This window comes from Archocentrus centrarchus, chromosome 13 (assembly GCF_007364275.1).
Source record: "Archocentrus centrarchus isolate MPI-CPG fArcCen1 chromosome 13, fArcCen1, whole genome shotgun sequence".
Classification (NCBI taxonomy): Eukaryota; Metazoa; Chordata; class Actinopteri; order Cichliformes; family Cichlidae; genus Archocentrus; species Archocentrus centrarchus.
This window is the reverse complement of record NC_044358.1, coordinates 12435201-12456114: the sequence shown is the minus strand read 5'-3', so window position 1 is coordinate 12456114 and position 20914 is coordinate 12435201. Positions and strand designations below refer to the sequence as shown.

At 43.8% G+C, this 20914-nt stretch overlaps 1 protein-coding gene across 4 annotated transcripts in view; it reads right to left on the bottom strand.

The window, feature by feature from the left end:
- Positions 1–384: 384 nt before the first annotated feature.
- ccdc9 (coiled-coil domain containing 9) overlaps positions 385–20914 on the bottom strand; it is a 30086-nt gene continuing 9556 nt past the window's right edge. Inside the window, exons 9-16 of one of the 4 annotated variants that reach the window (XM_030744498.1) lie at positions 20094–20152; positions 19475–19519; positions 17184–17304; positions 16919–17051; positions 16219–16732; positions 15051–15185; positions 12645–12800; positions 385–2237 (exon numbers count right to left, since the gene is read on the bottom strand). In XM_030744498.1, the coding sequence (XP_030600358.1) occupies positions 2233–2237; positions 12645–12800; positions 15051–15185; positions 16219–16732; positions 16919–17051; positions 17184–17304; positions 19475–19519; positions 20094–20152 (1168 nt within the window). In that variant the 3' untranslated portion in view covers positions 385–2232. Of the gene's footprint in view, positions 2238–12644; positions 12801–15050; positions 15210–16218; positions 16733–16918; positions 17052–17183; positions 17305–19474; positions 19520–20093; positions 20153–20914 lie in introns of all 4 variants that reach the window. The other 3 variants (XM_030744497.1, XM_030744496.1, XM_030744499.1) reach the window with 3 other exon arrangements.

Genomic DNA, 20914 nt, shown 5'->3' with positions numbered 1-20914 from the left:
GACTGGATCAACAAACTCAAACCACAGGAAAGAAGAAAAACAGGCTTTTTGCACATTAGAAAGCTCCACACACTGCACGGTTATTCCTCATACACAAAACAAGAACATGAAAGCGTCCATTCATCCCTGGGTTTCATCGCCTGACACGATCCAAAGCACCAACTCAAACACGCTGAAGCCCTCGGCCCGCTGAGGTCCGAGCACGCGCTTCATAATAAACTATTGGAACAGAAAGAGGGAGACAGTTACATCCCAGAGACTGTAAGATACGTTTAATTAAAAAAAAGAAACAAAACTTCATATCATGGAGGCAGTGCATCCTCTAAGAGGGGCGGGGAAAACGCAGTCGCGTCAAATATGATGTAATACAGGAGAGAATGACATCACTTAAACATAATTTGGAGTGATTTTCTTCCCAAGTGCATAACTGATATTTTAATAGATGTGAAATAAAGAGAAGACTCGAGTGGGTCCCAAGAGTCCGAGTTACAGCAGGTGAGAAAGGTACCGGCGAAGGAGTCGTTTGTAAGCCAAAGTCGTGCAGTCCCAGCCTTAAATACCAACAGATAAACGACGTCGGGAACAAGCTGAAAGATCAGTTTCACTGACTTTAACCTGGACGTCACTCGTGCTGCTGACAGGTCAGAAACAGGTGAAACTGACATCTGTGGAGTTTCTCCTCCCTCGACTGTACCTGATATTAAGGAGTAAACTTAAATTTAATGGAAGGAAAAAAAGCATCAATCCCAGAGAGCGGGATACACTCACATTGTTGTACTGTCCATAAAGTTCTGTATTTTTCCTGCTGTAATTCCCATGTTTGTGCCTCCATCCCACACCCAGCTGTCTTAGATTCAATCAGTACTTCATTATTGCAGGGTTACATTTAAAATGCTGCAGCTGAGCGGCTGCTGCTTTGGCTATGTAACAGGGGGGGTGAGCGTGCTGTTACAGTGAGGTCAGTGGGCAGGTGTGTGACCTTTGACGGGTCCGGCTCGGACAGCATCTACGGCAGGGCTCTTCACCTCCAGGCCTCGAGGTCCGGTGTCCTGCAGGTTTTAGGTGCTTCAACACACCTGAGTCAAATATAGAAGTCATTAGCAGGACTCTGGAGAACTTGACTGCATACTGAGGAGGTCATTCAGCCATTCAGGTGTGTTGGATCAGGGACACATCTAAAAGCTGCAGGACACGGCCCTCGAGGCCTGGAGTTTGAGACCCGTGGTCTACGGCGTGGATTTGAACATCCTGGGTGAGAGTGCTCGAGTTATTACGTTCAAGGTAATCAGGACGTGGCACGTCAGCAGCCGAAAACTGCTGCAAATTAAAGATGAGATGACGCAGTTATTACATTCACAAGATTTTCAGAAAACCTGACCTCTGACCTTTAGCATGAGGTCAAAGATTTTTAGTAGATGCATCTACGGTGTGGATTTGAACATCCGAGGCCACGTGGTTCTCGAGTTACGGCCCCCGTTAAAGTTTCTGTGGAACAGATGCCGACGCGAGGCTACGATAGCTCGACTTCTTCTTCCAAACAGCCGCGCTAAAAAACGTGAAGTTAAAATATGTTTTTCAAGGATTTTTTGCAGGGAAAGATTTATTTTTTCCCAGATTGTCAAAAATGAACTTTACCCTCCTGAAAGGCATCGTTAAAGATGGCATTTTTATTGTTGCACAATGATCCGTGTAGTTCCCACACTCAAATATTTGCATAAATGTTAATTTACACTCATTTAAAGTGAGAAAAACATAATTTGCCCCCCGATGGCGTCACGATGCCTGGCTCAGCTGCTCATGTTACTGTGATCATCTGTAACTTCAGCGGCTCAGACTGAGAGGCTCTGAGGGCAGCGTGGACGCTTTTTCTCCTTTATTAAATCACTTCCTGTGCCAACATTTATACACATGAACACAGACACGCTCAGTTTATTCTCTCAGTCAGCAGAGAGAATCTGGCCTTTTTAAACCAAGAGACTGATGAACATTTTACTTTGAACATCTCAGAACTACAGAGAGGGGAGGTCAAGCAAAAAGGGGGGGTTGGAACAGAGCTCAGAGTGCTAAAACGAGGCTGGTCCATGGAGGCGACACACAGTTCCTCCTCCTCCTCCTCATGGATGAAGTCCTTTTCCTCTTTTTTAAAAAATAAAATAAAATGCAGATATGCAATGGTCACTCCACTGATGAGTAGTGTGATGCTCTCCATCCATCCTCAGACGTGCTGCAGCTTCACCCTGTTGATGCAAACAAAAGGAGGGTGTTTAGGAGTGTGTGTGTGTGTGTGTGTGTGTGTGCTGGGGGTACAACACACACTGGCCTAGAAAATGTGTGTGCGTGCACGCCTAATACTTCACAGTACTGTAAAGGTTGAACATTAGCAGCCATCCCTGAGCGTATCGAGCCACTCTGCATATGATAATCTCTCCCATTCAGAAGCACAAATCCTGCTAATCAATACTGACTCACGCAGCTGCAGAAACATCTCAGAGCAGGTGTAAACACACCCTGAGTCAAACAGCAGGCTGATTTCATGTCCCAAACATGACGTGGAAAGATGTGGAAGCAGGGGTTAAAGTGGGCTGGAAAGATCCGGCACTTTCAATTAATGAGTAATTAAAACTGCGAGGAAATTTAATACATTTTAATATCGAGCAAGCTCATTTGTCATGTGCTGCAGCATGATGTTGCTTCCAGCTGACGCCACGGAGAGTCAACCAGTCAGGAAATAACATCACCTCACAGTCTGTCTTCTTTCAGCCACTCGCTTTAAGGGTCGCCACAGCCATCTGACCCCATCCCAGCATCCTCCTCTGTCACACCATGAACCGTCGCTGTGGTCTTCCTCTTTTCCTCCTGCCTGGCAGCTCCATCTTCAACATCCTTTGTCCAATATCTCCACCATCCCTCCTCTGCATGTCCAAACCATCACAGCCTCTCTGTCTCCAAACTGCTCACCCTGAGCTGTCCCTCTGATTCACTCATTTCTAATCCTGACCATCCAGGTTACTCCCAATGGAAGTCTTAGCATCTCCAACTCTGAAACCATCACAGCAGGTCTCACTACCATCCTGTAAACCTTCCCTTTCACTCTCGCTGCTCTCTTTCTGTCACAAATCACCCTGACACCCGTCTCCACCTGCCGACACTCTTCTTCACCTCTTTTGTGCACCGTCTGTTGCTTTGGATGGCTGACCACAGGTATTTAAACTCATCCACCTTCACTTCCTCTGCTCCTTGCAGCTTCACTGTTACACCTGTCTCCCACTCATTCACACACCTGGATTCTGTCTTCTATGGACTTTCATTCCTCTTCTCTCCAAAGCATACCTCCACCTGTCCAGGCTCTCCTCACTACAGATCAGTGTCATCTACAAACATCACAGTCCACAGAGACACCTGCTGACCTCACCTGTCAGCCTGTCCATCACCACTGCAAACAAGGAGGGGCTCAGAGCAGATCCCTGATGTAACCCCACCCCACCTTGAACTCATCTGTCACGCATGCTGCACGTGTCACAGCTGTGGTCACAGTGCAGCTACAGAAGCAGAATAATCTGCCATAACCAGGGTTATAATAGCTTTGGATTTTACATTATCGTTTAGTTTTTGTTAGTTTTTACTTTTTTTTCTTTAATTCAGTTAGTTTTAATTAGTTTTCAGAGTGGTTTTGCTCATTTTTATTTTTGGTTTATTGCTTAGTTTTAGTTTAGTTTCGTTAGTTTCAGTATTAGTTTTAGTTTTTCATACTTTGTCAGGTGCAAGATTCAAGGCAGAGTGACTATTGTGTAATAAAAACTCAACCAAAGATACCGTTTAAATATATTCAACAACCAGCTGTTCACAGACAGCAGCACTACGTGCTAAATGTGTGTAACATTAAGGACACACATGAACATCAACAGAGAGAAACACAGAAAAACATGAACTCCAAACTCAAGAAATTCTACAATAAACTACAATAAAGTTCAGCGTCAGTGCAGCAGATTAACAACAGCTTCTGTTTTGGAGCTAGCTTTGTTAGATGCTCCATATGTGGCCTCATGTCGCATTTCTGCTTGTGTAGCTGGATTGTGGGTTCATTACTTTACGGTCGTGTGCTGGTGTTTTATATGTGGCTGGGACTTCTTTTGGTCCTCGCTCTTTGTGCTCAGTTTTTTGGCTGCAAACATATTTGTCCCTGTTTTTTCACTTTCTTCATTCCCTCGATTCCTTGTATTGATTGTTCCTGATTGTTATTCTCTCACTGATAAAGTGGCCGGAAACGCACAAGAACAGAACAGGTTCATCCCAACGAGTGGACCCGACGAGTAGTCACATTTCTCCGGAGTTGAACCCCAGACCACGTCGGTTCAGAGCAGTTTCCTTGTGTGCGCTTCTCAGGTGGACTTTGACGTTGCTGTTTTTTCCTCACTGAGACGTGTTCCATACATTTTTCATCATTCACAACAAGACACGCTTCTGTCTGTATTATCGGACACAAAGAAACTCCATACGGGACTCTGCCGCTTTCTCTGCAGACCGCTGCCATTACTTTGAGGACCGGCTCGGTGAGCGCAGCAGGCAGGCTGCCCGACGGCGCTCCCAGCTTCAACTCGGAGAGCGGAAAATGATCAGTCCACAAGGCTTTGAAATCAAATGACAAACAAGAAAAGGAAGGTCATTTTATACGATTTTAGTTAGTTTTTTAAACTCACAATACAGTTTTAGTTATCGTTTTTTCCTTTTAATTTTAGTTTTTATTTATTTCACTTAACAACAATGTTTTTTCAATTTCAGTTTTTGTTATTTCGTTCATTTTCATTAACTATAATAACCCTGGCCATAACTAACTTTTGGGGTTAAAAAAAAAAAAAAAAAAGTACTTTTTGTAATTTCCCTCAAATAAAATAAATGGTAAATGGACTAGTTCTTATACAGCGCTTTTCTACTCAGTATGAGCACCCAAAGCGCTTATACAACATGTTTACATTCACCCATGCACTCCCATTCATACAAGCACTTCCATGTTTACTAAGCTAAGTGCTTTTAATTAGCTAACACACACATTCACACTCCGACGGGACGGTCGGAGAGCAACTTGGGGTTAAGTATCTTGCCCAAGGATACATTGGCATGTAGCCTGGAGTAGCCAGGAATTGAACCGCTGACCTTCCGATCAGTAGGTGACCCGCTCTACCTACTGAGCTACAGTAACACCAACATGTATCGGCTTGGACCTTTTTTGGGGGGGTGGTTGTTTTGTCATTTTTTATTCTTTTTGCCATTGTTTCCTCCCATGAGCACTGGTGGTTTGGGGCACACCAGTCATGCTCCTGGTATTTGTTTTCTTCTCATTGGTGGGTCAGTTTAGTTCATTTTACACAGGGACAAGTATGTTACATAAACCAGGCAACACAGCATTTATAGCCTAAGCTAGCTTGCAGTGCTCGTTCCAAGATCGTTAACTTCTGACATTTCTTTTTGGCCCCACCCACACTCCTTAAAGAGGTTTTATATAATTTAAGGTTACTTGCTGCACCATCATGTGGTACACAATGGTATTACACAAAGGTACGGCCCAACCCAATTTTAGTTGATATCTCTTCATCACAATACACGGATGTTTTACATGAAGTCGCAGCAGTTGTTTTTTCATAAGTTTAAAACCTTCCAAAATTAACTACATTTTTACCTTTTAGCAACATTTATATACAAGACAGCAGGTTTCACTCGGCCACTTCTTTACGGTCTGTCGTCAGGCTTTTTCCAAATTTCAGCACCAACAACAACCCATGAACATCACTGAGGGGGTAATTAAAGACCTAACTGTGCTGAATGTGTGCATGCAATTTTTTAGTGTTAGTGGAAGGTGATGAGCATTTCTTGAATAGTGTATGGCCACCTTTTTTTCCTGTATTTGTCGAGCACTCTCTGCAAACAACAGTATTCTTGTGTTTTAATGGTGGTGCTTGCCAATACTTGAGTGATTTGTGCAATTTAGCCTCTCCACACTGGAGCCTCAGAAACATCACACGATTTAATTCAATCAGACTTCAAACGGCCTCCGTTCTATCTGCCCTATCATCTGTCCAGCAGGCTGTAGCTCATTTCCTCTGAAAAGCCTTTAAAAGCTTAATTGTGCCTCTAATTTCCCTGGTTTCCTGATCTCCACCCTGACGCCAACACACACACACACACACACTGGCACTGACACACAAAGCCCACATGAGCTCATCCGACTTGTGCCGTTTATCACAAATGAGTCATCAGAGGTGTAAATGTAGCCGGGGTGGATTTTTATACCAGAGTATAAAGCAGCAGTGGAAACTGTGGTGCTGCCTGTCCAAATGTTAAAACTCTAACTGGTTTTAGTTAAAATATTACTACATGACAGAAAAGCACCAAATCTTCATTGTGGATGTTCAAAAATATCAGTTTAACTTTATTGTTTTATGGCTGTTTTCTGCATTTTGGTGGTTGCTTCACTTCCTCTAGCCTCATTCTGACTTTTGCAGCAACAACTTAAATTATACATTTAGAATCAAATTAGTTTCATGATTCTTGAACACGTGTTCACATATTTGTTAAAAAAAAAAAAAGAATATCAGATTAATCATCTAATTTTATTCCACGAGGCTTCAGTATAGGGTGGTCAAAGTGGAACTATTCTGCTCATTTCCAGCTTTACATTTTTATTCTTGGTCAATACCAGAACAGCTTTGCATGATTCACAGTTCAACATAATCCTTATCTTATACTGTGGCTTGGTACGGCCCCTCAGTTCATGATGTCTGAAACAACCTGTTTTAGCTCCTCCTTCTTTAAGGCCTGCCACTTGTAACAGAAAGTGGGTGGGGCTTCTGTGACTGGAATGACCATATTTGGGATTTCCACTCACTCTGACATCAGATGAGGCCAAGAATAGAAAAAACCTGTCTAAAATGGAGCATTTACAGCAGCCTGGGCTGTTGCTGGCAGGGATTACTCGTGCGCACACTGACCTCACTATTTGAAACTTTGGCCATGTTTACAGTGAGAGGGTATATGTAACAGAAAACAACAAAAAGCATGACAGGCCCCATTTAGTTTGAACCAGGGTTATTATAGTTAACGAAAACAAATGAAATTAAAACTGCAAGCAGCGATAAGAGGCTGCCGCCCAGGTGCTGGTGCTGATTTGAACCCAGCTTTTCCAGCCGTGCCTATTTTAGCCCTTTTCATAGCTCCTACATATGAGATACTGAAATGGATGAATTGGCTAACTCAACGAAAAAGATGCTGTATTCCGGGCTTCGCCATGGCAACACATTACATATTACATCAATTTCAACTGTAGGTTTTTTGTTCAGGGAGATGTGAAGAATGTGTGTACCAAATTTCATGCATTTCTATGCATTTCTGAGAAAGAAAGGGTCATTTTTCAATCGCTGAAATTTTACGTTTTTTCCCATAGGGATAAAATGGGGTAGTTTTGGGATCGTCATGGCAACAGCATCCAAAATATGATATAGGTGTGATTGCCTTTTTTGATCAGGTTGACATAGAGAATGTGTGTATCAAATTTCATGTATTTTGGGCAAACTAAGCTGAAATTTTAGTATTGGAGAAATTTCACTTTTTCCCATAAGGATAAAATGGGGCATTTCGGACTTCGCCATGGCAACGTGTTGGAAAATAGAGTATGGGTGTGATTGGCTTTTTTGATTGTGATGATGTCAAGAATGTTGACACAAATTTTGATGCATTTCAGTGAAACTAAATTTCTGGACCTCAATACAAATTTTTGTTTGCTTCTGTAGGGGGCGCTATTGCACCTAGAAACTTGATTCCCTAATTGTGGGTTCAGGCTGGGTCAGTACATAAGTGATAAAATTTTGAGGCTGATTGGCCAAAGAGCGAACGAATGCAGAAACAAATTTGCGGCGAAACAAAAAAAACGAAGACCAAATTCATGCAGTTGCCATGGCAATACCTTTTAATATTCTATAAAACCACGAAGAACTTTTGATGCCCCACCTGCGTAGATGATCCTGAGCAATTTTGGCGGCAGTCGGTTGAACGCCCTAGGACAAGCTAATTCAAATACGAGGTGTGCAAAAGCGTTGAATCGGCAAAGGTCAAAGTTCAATCCAAGATGGCCGACATCCTGTTTGTCAGGCGGCAACTTCATAATGTAATTTTTTGTTGGTCTTCATATGGTCTCTGTCTGACTCGAATTTTGTGATTCTATGACAAAATAAATTTTAGCCCCGCCCATAGGAATGCAAAATTTGCATATTCTAGGGGGCGGGGCTTCAACACTTTTTTTGCTTTTTAATGGGGCCATTAAAAAACAAAATTTTTCACCAGACCTGGCTTGTATGCAAGAAATGGTGACTTTTCGTAAACGTTTAGGGGTTCAAATTTGCGATTGTGTCGTCAGAAAGAAAAATAAGAAGTATAAGAATAAGAATGAACGTCGCCAACGATTCCAATAATGCGCTTTTCCAGTCACCTTCATATATATGTTTTCGGAAACGTCTCGACACGACCCACATTGTTGTGAGGTCCATGGTCAATAATGAAAACTGAAATTGAAAAAACATTGTCGTTAACTGAAATAAATAAAAACTACAATTAAAAGGAAAAAACGATAAACTAACTAAAACTGTATTGTGAGTTTAAAATACTAACTAAAACTAAAATTATAGATTAAATTACCTTTTTTCTTTTCTTGTTTGTCACTTTATTTAAAAGCCTTATGGATTGATCATTTTTCCTCTCTCTGAGTTTAAGCTGGGAGCGCCGTCGGGCAGCTGTGTGCGTGCGTGTGCACGAGAAAGCGGCAGAGCCGCTCTGAACCGACCTGATGTTCACCTCTGGAGAAATGTGACTACTTGTCAGGTCCACGCAGCCACAACGTTGTGATTAACCTCTTCAGTCCTTGTGCGTTTCCGGCTACTTTATCAGTCAGAGAATAATAATCAGGAATAATAATCAAAGCATCAATATAAGGACTCAATGTCAGCAGATTCCTGGAGGGAGCTGCTGAAACTGTTGGGATGGACGTGAGGGAATGAAGAAAGTGAAAAATCAGGGACAAATATGTTTGCAGCCAAAAAACTGAGACAAAGAGCGAGGACCAAAAGAAGTCCCAGCCGGCACCGCATATAAAACACCTGCACACGACCACAAGGTAATGAACACACACAATCCAGCTACACAAGCATAAATGAGGTCGGCCACTTCCTTAAGTTGTGTACAGAGGCCGCAAAGACCCTGCAAGTCTAATTAGCGAGCATCTAACCAAGCTAGCTCCAAAACAGAAGCAGCTTCAGGTGGTGAGAACATCAGGAAGCAGCTGGATTTGAGCTTTGATTTGTTAATCTGCTGCACTGATGCTGAACTTTATTGAGTTTATTGTAGAATTTATTGAGTTTTGGAGTTCATGTTTTTCTTTGTTTCTCCCTGTTTTTGTTCATGTGTGTCCTTAATATTACACACATTTAGCACGTAGTGCTGCTGTCTGTGAACAGTTGGTTGTTGAATATATTTCTTTAAACGGTATCGTTAGTTGACTTTTTATTACACAGTAGTCACTTTTATTCTTGAATCTTGCACCTGATGAAGTATGAAAAACTAAAACTAATACTGAAACTAAGCAATAAACCAAATATAAAAACTAATAAAAATGAGCAAAACTGCTCTGAAAACTAAAACTAACCAAATTAAAGAAAAAAAAGTAAAAACTAACTAAAACTAAACGATAATGTAAAATCCAAAACTATTATAACCCTGGTTTGTACCATTTTATTCAGGTCTCTTCTGGCTTTATTGGAGAGATTAACCCTACAGCCAAAGATCGCCTTTCCATCGTTTGAAGCTTTTACTAAACTATCTGAGTTTAGGCCCATCGTGTGGGTTTCCACATGATGGCAGTTCTAGAGAAAAGAAATATTCATTATTTAAAGCGTTGCCATTAGCCAAAGTGATAACACCCTAGTCACAAGATGAGTGGGTACAGGAGCGCGCTAATGACTGGATTTCCTCCGGTCTGTGGTTTATCCACTCAGCTCACTTTTAAACCGCAGGGTGCAGAAACACGGACGAATGGATCACAGTTCAATGGAAACGTGCAAAACGTTGATTCTGACCCGGGGGAGTGACTCCTCCCATCGGTGCATGACTCATGGTACCATGAAGTGCTTTGGATGCTCACAAGTGGCAACATAATGTGCTCTCACTTATATAAGGGCTGGATGCTGACAGTTCACTAGAAGGTTTTTAAAGCAGGCACTAAAATGAAAATCATCATCATAACAAAACAAATCAAGTTTAAACCAGTTGTTCTCTGACCACGCCCAACATCACACCACAAACGATCCACATTACATTTTTAGTGACATAAAGGTCAGCAGGACAGCATCAAACTCTCAGCAGGTCTGAGAACCACTGGTTTAATCGAGAGGAGCAACAGAAACAGTTCTGATGGGAACCTGGAAGCATGAAGCAGGCAGTCTGTTACATTCATGGCAGGAAGGAACCATCAAAGCGCCAAACCACAGGATCAAACTCCAGACCGCACCTCACCAGGATGAAGCAAACATGCTAACACCGGCAGGCAAGAACTGCTTTTATTTTGAAGTTTCCAGTCCTTGTTGGGCACACTGAGCATGCTCACCGTGTGGCAAGTAGGGTATAATCTGAGAACCCCGACTGCCTGATTATTGAGCCTCTGGGGTTAGTGGCCAGTTTTTCTGGGCTTCCTGTACAGTCAGCAGATATCTGGGTCAAGATTTCCATTTCTATCCTCAGGACACAGTTCACAGATATAGATAATTAAGAGATCTACCAACTATAGATTTTTAATCAGTTTTTATTAGTGTCAGAAAATAGCTGATTGGTTCCCATACTGGGAGTATTTACTGTATTTGCATCCAAATCAAACCTTCTCAAACACGATGTCAGCAGAATTTGGACTATAAACAGAAACCAGAATAGTTCCAGTACCTAAAATGGTTGTAGAGATTAATTAGGACCAAATTATAGCTGAGGGGGACCTTTTTGTATAGAGATGCAGTGATTGTGAAAATCTGGACTGATTCAAATGTTAAAAAAAACAAAAAAAAACAACATGGCTGCTTGTTGGTAGATGCAGAAATCTTAAAAAGCTTCCAGAAGCTAATTTGGGAAGTTATTTTAAAGCAATATCTAAATTAACTTGAATTCCAGAGATCGTAAAAAGCAAAAACAAACAGAATCACCGGCCAATAAAAACTGCTTAAATAGTTTGAAGTATCTGTGCTGGAAAATTTATGTTTCAACTCTGATAACCTCGGTAACTCCTTGGGTTTGTAACTGTAGTTTTTTCGTACAAAGACCGAGTGAAGACGAGAAAATAACTAAAGGTAAGCTGTGTCCAAGGTCATGACGCAGGTTATCATCATGCTGATGCTACATGGTGGAGCGAAGAGGACCCCCCCCCATGGTGAGCTGTTATTTGTTCTTTGGTCAGTGCTGGTGTGAAGGCTGTTGGTGCTGTATTGATCCCTTTGCAAAGGTTTACTGTTTACTTTCAATAAATAATAAGAAATCTGTTTGGTTTCAGAGCTCAACTTATTTTTCCCACCACAGGCTCTGCAGCAAAATAAGGTTCTGGAAATTACACTCATCATCATCACATTTGCTGTTGGTTAATCCTCAGATTTGAGGATCATGTTTCATAATGTCGCTGCTCAGTCTGGACAGCCGTTGCCTTCTTTAGCCTCCAGACATCAGAGCTGAAAGATTTCAGCACTGATTACAAATGCAATCAAATAAATGAGACCAAAGCAAAAGGTTTGGAGATTATATTTCAGGGTGGAGCAGCACATTAACGGGTGGAGCAGCACATTAACGGGTGGAGCAGCACATTAACGGGTGGAGCAGCACATTAACGGGTGGAGCAGCACATTAATGGGTGGAGCAGCACATTAATGGTTATTTATGAGTCTGAATGTTTTGATAGACACTGATGCAGCCGTTTTAGATCGTTTCAGAAATGAAATATCTGGTTCCTTTCATGCTATGAATGTAACTGGAAAACAGGCAAAAACAGCAAATGCACTTGGATCATCTGATTAACAAACTCACATCAACACCAAAGAAAAAGGAGAAGACAGAATAAAAGGTTTGGTAATGCAGAGTGTGCAGCGAGCAGCAATTTCATCGCAGCCATAAAACAATGAAAAAAAAACGGGGGGGGGGGGGGCAAAGGCAAAGCAGGAGGAGGAGGAGGGACAGGGACAGTATATACACCATACAGGGAGTAGATCCAACAAAGGAGGTGGAGTTAAATGTTTCAGTCCATCAAAGGAGTGGCAGGAGGACAGCCAGGAGAGTTTCAAACAGGAAGTGGGTCCTGATTGGTTGAAGGAGGCAGTAGCGTTGTATCAGATCCAAAAAAGCAGACAACATGCTGTAAGAGTATAAATCTATCTTTGGGTTTTCGGGCCCCAAACAGCTCCCATCATGATTTACTTATAAGGGCTGAACACAAAAAGCAGAGCGAGCCGCATCACGAAGGACACCAAACCAGCACAATCACAATAGAAGGAAGAGCAGAGCGTGGGGGGGGCGTTAGAGGCACGCAGGGGATTTCTTACAGTACGCCACCGTCTCAAAGTCAGCGATAAGGACCGCACCTGAGGACGGCTGCTCCGAGGACGGCTGCGTTTCTGCTGTCGGAGCAGCGTCGCTCTCAGCAGGCGCCGTGGCGTCATCTTCATCTGCCGCCGCTGCAGAAGAGCTCGATTCGGCTTCCAGGACGGTGGGGGAGGGCGGGGAGTCGGTTCTGTCTTCTGTCACAGAGGAAAAAAAAAACAGTTTGTGCACATGAGAGATTCTCTGATTATTGGACTATCCGGGAAGTTCAAAATGAAACGAAAGTTTATGTTTGAAGGAAATCTGGAAGGAAATAAAGCTGCGCTCAGGGGGAACAAAAAAAGCCTTGTAATTTATTTAAAACTCACTGCAAAGCAACACAGTGTCATTCAGCATGGTGCTGTGTTAGCGGAGAGCACTTCATCTGGTTCCTTTAATGCAGTGAAAGCACAGGAAACTGGCTGCACACAGCAAAGGCTCTAATTCCTCTTTAATTCCTCCCTTTTGTTGTCACAAGAAAGAGAAAATAACTGCAGCTGTGACGACGGTTAGAGAAGTAAAACTCCGGTCTCGGTGCTGCGAACTCTAACGCACAGCTTTGGCATCTGGTCAGCCTTCAAACTGCTTACCTGAAAGGCCGCCCTGGACACCATGTGCAGGTATCAGAGTCTCACACATTTACGCTCCAAGTGAATCGAGATTAACATCACTTAAACTGAAAATAAGCTGAGCGGAGAAGCAGAGCGCTGTGGGAGGATTATGGACTAGAAGCACCTGGATTAATTCTCCCGATGGAGCTGGATTAGAGCTGCTGCAGTGATGTGGTTCAGTGGTCCCCACCGCACCAAGGGCCCCTCAGGGGGCCCTATCAGTGAGCAATGATTCAAACTATGCTGACTGTCGCAGAAGACGTGATTACAAGTCAAATAAATTCCTCCACAAAAACCCTACTTAAGTAAAAATACATAAACTAGCAGCAAAATGCAGTCATAGTACTGAAGTAAAAGTACTGGTCTGAACTGGTTTCATGACTGAGGAGTCGGTGTGTGTGCAGCAGGTTACCGCTGCAGCATTTATTCCCACGTGAACTTAATGCATTGAACTGTGACCCTGAGGACACAGCATCAGTCCAACAAGTCGAGTGTCTCAATTAATGAGAAAATAAATTTACTGGAGTCAACTCAAACTGAAGAGTTAACTGAAATAAAAACTAAACCAACTGAAACTATATGTTGTACTAACACTGGATTAAACTAAAGCTGTCTCCAAGCACATTTATCCAGACTGTGACTCAAGCAGCAATAATTGCTCTGGACTTCTTATATCCCGTCCCCATCAAACGAGCCCCAGATTATAATAAAATAAACTGAAATCATAGAAAGTTACAAAAAATAAACTGGAAAAACATGTTTAAACAATAAAAACTGAATTCAGTGTAAAAATCCACTCCAGAAACTACCTGAAAAACCTCACAGTAAATAAATGTCTCAAAAAAAAAGAAACTATAATAATTCTGGTTGTAGTAGAAGATGCATCCAGAATCTAGAAGGTTTTTTAAGTGTCTCGTTCATACAGTCGTGTCTGTTTTAGGATACATGAAAGCAGCAGCATTATGAATTTATCTCCAGTACTTATGACTCCATCACAGAGTTTAAAAACCTGTGACTGGGAAAAACTGTTGCACTGATATTTTTTATTTTTTTTAAGCCATCGATTCCAAGCAGCTGATTCCTGGTTGCTCAGAGGTCGAGTGTGCAACATCCTCAACCTCTGGGCAACGACAGGTGACTGCACAGGTCAGCTGGGAGGAGGTAACCTGTCTGCAAACAGTCTGACTTGGACTGAAGATTTAAGGTGTCAGATCTGCAAAGAACTTACGTTTATAGTAATTTTGGGAATGTCAACACGTTGGAAACACGTAATCGAGTGATCGAGTAATCTGTGATGAGTCTCTCTGCAAACAAGGACTCAACTCAACTGGTTATATTCTGCTTATATTCCCATATAAAAACAAGGCTGCTGAGCGCCTGTCATTCTGCAGTTAAACCACCTTCCTGCAGCAACTATGTTACTGTTTGTGGAGAAATGTATGAATTTGTTTCACATCTGTGAGATTCTGGCTTGAATATGAATGCAAGTAGTTAATGCAAGTTTCTGTGTATGCAGACAGCAACAGATTAGTGATATTTGCCCATTTATCACCGTTAATTGCTGTATGATGACAAAAAGACTGACAGCAGACTGACTCCCGTCTCATCGCTGTGTTGATGACCACCGTGAGTGGTCGCAGGCCTGGTCTCCATCTTCAACCATGTCAAAAGGCAAAAAGATCTCAAACTGGACACAGCTGAAATTACTGTCTCCAAAAACAGGTTTCCTTAGTGTTACTGCAGCATTAATTAAGCATACATCTCCAAATACTCACTCAATGCTTATGTTTTTATTACCTTGTGATTGAGCAGGAGGCGTATCCTGTTCCATCTTCACCTCACAGGGGGCGGGGTCAGATGGCACTGCAGCAGGTGAGTCTGTGGGGGTCGGTTCTGATGCTATCACCTGGGTCTCCTGGGATTCAACTTTTTCTGGAGGAGGCGAAACATCAATGGCTGAGCACCGAGGATGGAGGGAAGAGGAGAAAATGAGGAAACAAGAGCAGAGTGTTGGTGAGGAGAGTAAAAAATAAAAGAAAGTAAGACAGATGTGAATATTTTCCCCTCACTGACTGAATCTGAAATGAAGGAGAAACCTGACGGTTATGCATCATTACGACAGAATAAAACCTGATGATGATCTTCCATAACACTGAATAATTTCAAATGAGTTCTTTTTTTTCTAAAAACGACAAAATATCACATTACATAATTGTCCCTGAAGGACTTGGAGCGACACTGACCACTGCAGGTCACAGGTGCAGCGGCATCACACCTGTGCAGAGGGGGGAACATGCTGCAGGACTCCCTGCAGGTGAACCCAGAGCGTAAATGTGCAGGAAGTCCCACACTGAGACGTCAGAGTAAAGGTTCAGCCCTCAGAACAATATTAAAGGTCACAGTAAGCAGAATGACCATCACGTCTGCAGCTTTACAAGCACCAGTTTAAGCTCACTTAGAGTTTAGAGCAGGGGAGGCAGAGAAGCCCAGACCCCACCCCCCCCCCCCCCCTTCTGTGGGGACACCGAAGTGTTCCTAAACCAGCCGGGAGATCAAATCTCTCCAGTGCGTCCGGGTCTCCTCCAAAACATCTCACCTGGGAGGTGAGCCATCTTGGTAATGGGCATTTATTTATTTATGCCCTTATTGTACAGAATTACATAAACTGACTTTAATTTTAAAAAATGACTTTAATAAGACTTTAAAGGACTTTTCTTTGCTTTCTACGTCACTTGCTTCTCCCAAAGATTTGAATGCAGGATTCTCCGAGTGCTGCGTCTCCTCTGATAAAGTTTAACAGATAAGAGCGCAGCTCTCCGGTTCATACTGCAATTTTTATTGATAACTGAGTTATTTATCAAATGTATTGAGTTTAAGGCACCTGGGATATCATGTGATGCTAACACTGGTATAGCACATTGCTATAATAATTTCAGGTTACAGCAGGGGGTAGGAACCGTTGTACCTGCATGCTCCTCCGTCTGTGGCTCAGCAGGTTCATTGGAGCCGGCGGCTTGGCTCTTCATCGCTTCCTCCTGCTCCTCCTCCTCCTTCTTCTGTGGGGGGCTGGAATCAACGCTGGAGGGTTTCAGCGGGCTCTCGCCTCCCATGCTGCTTCTAGGCGACAGCATCTCCATCTCCTCCCCCCAGTCTGACACAGGCTGGTGGCCGTCCAGCGGGGAGAAGGGGCTGAGGGGCTTGCCTCCCTCGGGTGACTCCTGAGCGGCCGCCGGGGCCGGGATGTGGACCTTCGGCCGGGGAGTCCGCTGCTCTTTGGGGCTTCCTGCTGACGTCTGACGAGAACGAGGTTTGGGAGTTTTCGGGGAGGATTCTTTGCTCTTTGCTTGTTTCTCCTTTCCGACGTCCTTCTTCTCATCGCCTTTGGAGTCGTGCTCCGCGGCGTTCACTTCCTCACATTCCTCATCGCTGGCATCCTCCCACTCGTCGTCATCCTCTCCTTCTCCGTTCTTCTCCTCCACCTGAGAAAAGAGTTAGCTTTAATTCTGCAGTGTTGGGCTGTTTGGTTTCAGCAGAAGTGTTTAAAGCAGCACTTCAAGGTTTTTCTGTTCACACCAAGTTTTTTTTTTTTTTTAAAAAAAGGATCAATTTTACAGAAGTAAAGGTCAGCATGACAGGTACGTGTAAATCCAGAGGGTTCCCATCACCTTCTGTACTGTGGGAGGTTTGGCCTTCTCTTCTTCCTTCTCTTTCTTTTTACTCTTCTCTTCTCTCTTCGTCTTGTCCTCCTTCTCCTTCTCCTCCTCTTCTTTCTCTCCCTCCCAGCGGTTGTCATGCATGCTGTCAAAGGATTCAGAGTAAAGGTTCAGCGGACTTCACGTCAAAACACTCAAAAAAAGCTGTTAAAAGAGAAATGAATAAATGCATGTGTCAGCTGACAGGAAGACACACCTTCAACATTTAACTTCTTACCTGTAGCTCTGTTTCTGTCCTCGGCCCCTGCCTCTGCTCCGGTCGCCCCGTGGCCCCTGGGTCCTGCCCTGGGACAGGAAGTCGCCAAATGTCGGTGCTTTCGGAGGTCGCTTACTGTCATCTGAAGGAGAGGTCGATGGTGAGTGAATATCACAGCAAAACATACTTGATTTATAATCTAAAAAGGTAGGAAGAGGAGGGGCTGGAAGAGAGGAAACAGGTGACTGAAATTTCATCATCACAGCTTGAAACAGAAGCTGCAACAAGCGGTGCATTCATGATGGGGGGGCATAAGCTGTCTGCTGGAAAGTATGCGGTATGTAAAAGTCCATCTAAGAACTACATTAAATATGAAACATTTAAAAACTCTTGTGGGACATTTGTTAAAGCCTCGGCTCACTCCTCCACCCGCTGCAGTCTCAGAGCCTTCGATAACACCAAAGTCATAGCCTGCGGCTGTCCCGCCTCCTGCAGAGTCCGTCTGAGCGTCTGTTATGACTGATGGCTCTGACGTGGGAGGAAGATGAAAGAAAGAGGCACGAGGAACGAGACCGAGTAAAATGACGAAGATCCAGATTTTAAAGCCACCTCGTTTAGGACGATCGTTAGACGTGGCAGCAGCTGAGTGCTCTGCACGCCTCTTATAACCAGGCAGGGAGCCGTTAAATCAGCTGACATGTCATCAGTTCTTGTTTCTCTGAGGCACTCTTCCCTCCTGATCATGAGAAAAAAAAGAAACTCTATCGAGAGAAAGGCAACAGTCAAGGTGGCTTTAAATAAAGAGCATTCAAAAAGGGAGAAATGGATTAGAAGAGCAGCTGATGGAGGGATGAGGGAGGAAAAAGGTCAGAGTATTTGTTCTCTCACTACTTCACAAGTACAGGAAATATCCATATCAGATTTATTCTACACCCACTCTGTCAGTCTAAAGCCAAAACTCTGTTTTATAATATTTTTATGACCAACCTTGAGCATCGGTATCATAAGTCATAGTTTCAGCAGCAAAGCTGCACCAACTTGATGTCACTGTTTGGACACGGACAGAGTGACAGTTAGAAGACGAGCCAGGAGTCGAAGAGACCGTCCATATGCTCGTTTCGGCCGGCCGCCTGTTAAGTTTTTGAAGTTTTCTCCAGTAAACGATCAAACATTGATGCTCATTTCTGTTTAAATATACATCAGACATAAAATTCTCACAGAACGAAGGTTAAACTTTCCATGTCTTCACTGCATAAAGAAAGATGTGGCGTAAATGTGGAAGAGAGCTGAAGTGAATTTGAGGCAGGGAGGGAAGACGAGGAGAAGGTCAGAGACGAAAGCTCAGACGAGGGCGGAGGATTGGGGGGGGATTAAAAAAAAAAAAAAAAAAAAAAAAAAGGTCATAGAGAGACAGATACACGTACAAAAGAAACGACAGGATCAGTGAGGAGAAAACAGAGGATGAAGATGACAAGACTGAACAGAGCAGCCTGAGACTGAGGAGGGCACACACGTCACTCCGGAAATGAGAGACAGTGGGAGAAGATAGAGCGCAGACACACACGCAGCCAAAGGCAGCAGAGCCTCTAAGTATCTGCAGCCACTGCTGGACACCCTGAGCTCGATGTGTGTGCAGCCAGCAGCGTCTGAAGTGCTGCCAGCCACAGAAAGATTAGCTCACCCAGAGGCAAAGCCCTCAGGGCTGTGGTTAAGCTTAAAGATGCACTTTCACAATCTACACGCTGCAAGTGATTTTAGTGATGCAAGCAGCTAAAATGTAGCCTGGGGTCTGCGAGGGTCAAAGGGCGAGTCGAGATACGAGTTCACAGTCTTTGGAGATTTCTTTGAGACCCAAGATTAGCCTACACAAATCATGAGGCGGTAGTGCTGCTTAATTCTTACATCGTTATACAGTAATTTACATAATTTAAGCTGGACTATAATTTTCCTACTCTCTGTGCTTTGGTTTGGACCTTCTGGAGCCTGAACCCAGGTTACTTCAGGTTTGAGTTAAAAAGGTGGAACATTATTATTATTTTGTAGATTTGACAAACGGACCTACTGACCCGACAGGCCTCAACAAAAAATGAAAGACTGGTATCAATGCTGGACTAAGTCGAGTCCACCATTGATCGATATCATCAAGGACTGAGTCATCATGAGGGTGAGGCAGGCATGTGAGTTGGGGTGAGGCTGTTTTTGGGGTGCAGCTGCTGTGACACACACACACACACACACACACACACACACACACACACACACACACACACACACACACACAGTGTAGACTCAGGCCCATGCTGTGGTCTAACCTGAGGCCCTGCCCCGAGGCTCTGTACGAGAGTTATGCCCCCGCGCTGCAGAGAGGAAACACACAAACACATTACAGTACATCTGTCACACACACACACACACACACACACACACACACACACACACACACACACACACACACACACACACACACACACACACACACACACACACACCTTGCCTGTGAAGTAAGGTTTAGACAAACACACTGCAACTCCGTAAACATAATTTATCTTGGTACTAATCCAGAGTAAAGACCATTAAAATCTCTGTTTGCTCAAATAACCATGTACCGAGCTTTGGTCATAGCTACAAAGTATCACTGGCCAAAGTCAGTCAGCACCATAAAGGAAATCCGGACTCCTCAGAGCGACCGCAGCTTAACTCCAAGTTTCATCTGGACTCCGGGGAAATACGGCATTTACATAACAAGCTTAATTACTGAGGAGGGTGACTGCTGCGTCCCACATACTGTGAGGAGTTTCTGATAAATCAGCACTGTGGAGACTCATCATGTCAGATGAGCGAAGGCTCGGCACGCAGACGGATCGAGGGTCGGCTGCTGTGTTTGTCCTGCCAGCTGTTGTGCAACAGCAGTGTGTGTGTCTGTGTACTCACCTCTCCTGCCGCCCTCCGCTGGGATGCCCTCAGCAGCCACATATGGGTCCTCTTTGAACCTGTGAAAGTAGCCACAGGGTCACACACACACACACACACACACACACACACACACACACACACACACACACACACATTAGCGTCCTCCTCGCCCATCTGTCGCCATCTTTATCCCAACAGACGGGCACTCAGACTCGCTCCATCACGCTCACCTCGTCCTTCATCTTTAGAATAATTTTATTCTCATTATACTACAGTACAGTTAAACATTGAATGGTGTCTCATTAAAATAAGGCAGCAGCAACAAAAGCAGTGCAATCTGCCTCTAAGGAGCGAGTTTTCCTGCTAACACTTTGTTTATGATGGCGAGTGCGAGCCGAGCTGCTGCATCTGCACACGCTGCCATTCGGGACTAAACTGGGCGCCTGCAGCATGGCTACAAATCACACTGCCAGCATTAGGATGCTAAGTATTAGTACTGCACATGGAGTTTTGTTTTGAAGGTGACCACACACACTTCATGCTTCGTGCAGCTTAATGAGTCTTCAGTGAAAATCTGGCCCTGCAAACAGGAATCCAGAGTTGCTTCTTGGGAAGTTTTTGGGATGGCTGAGTGGGTCAGTCTCTCGAAGCTTTGCACACCTGGATGCAGGCAGTTTATCCCGGTCTCCCTGGGAAGCATGAACTGTCATCTTCACATCTCTGCACAGACGTTCAAGGAGGGGTTTTAAGTCTGGGCCATTATTCTCTGTCCCTGCCACTGAGCAGCACCGTACCATGGAGCAGCCCGGAGCTCCTCTTGCCTTTCAGCGCCATCTGAT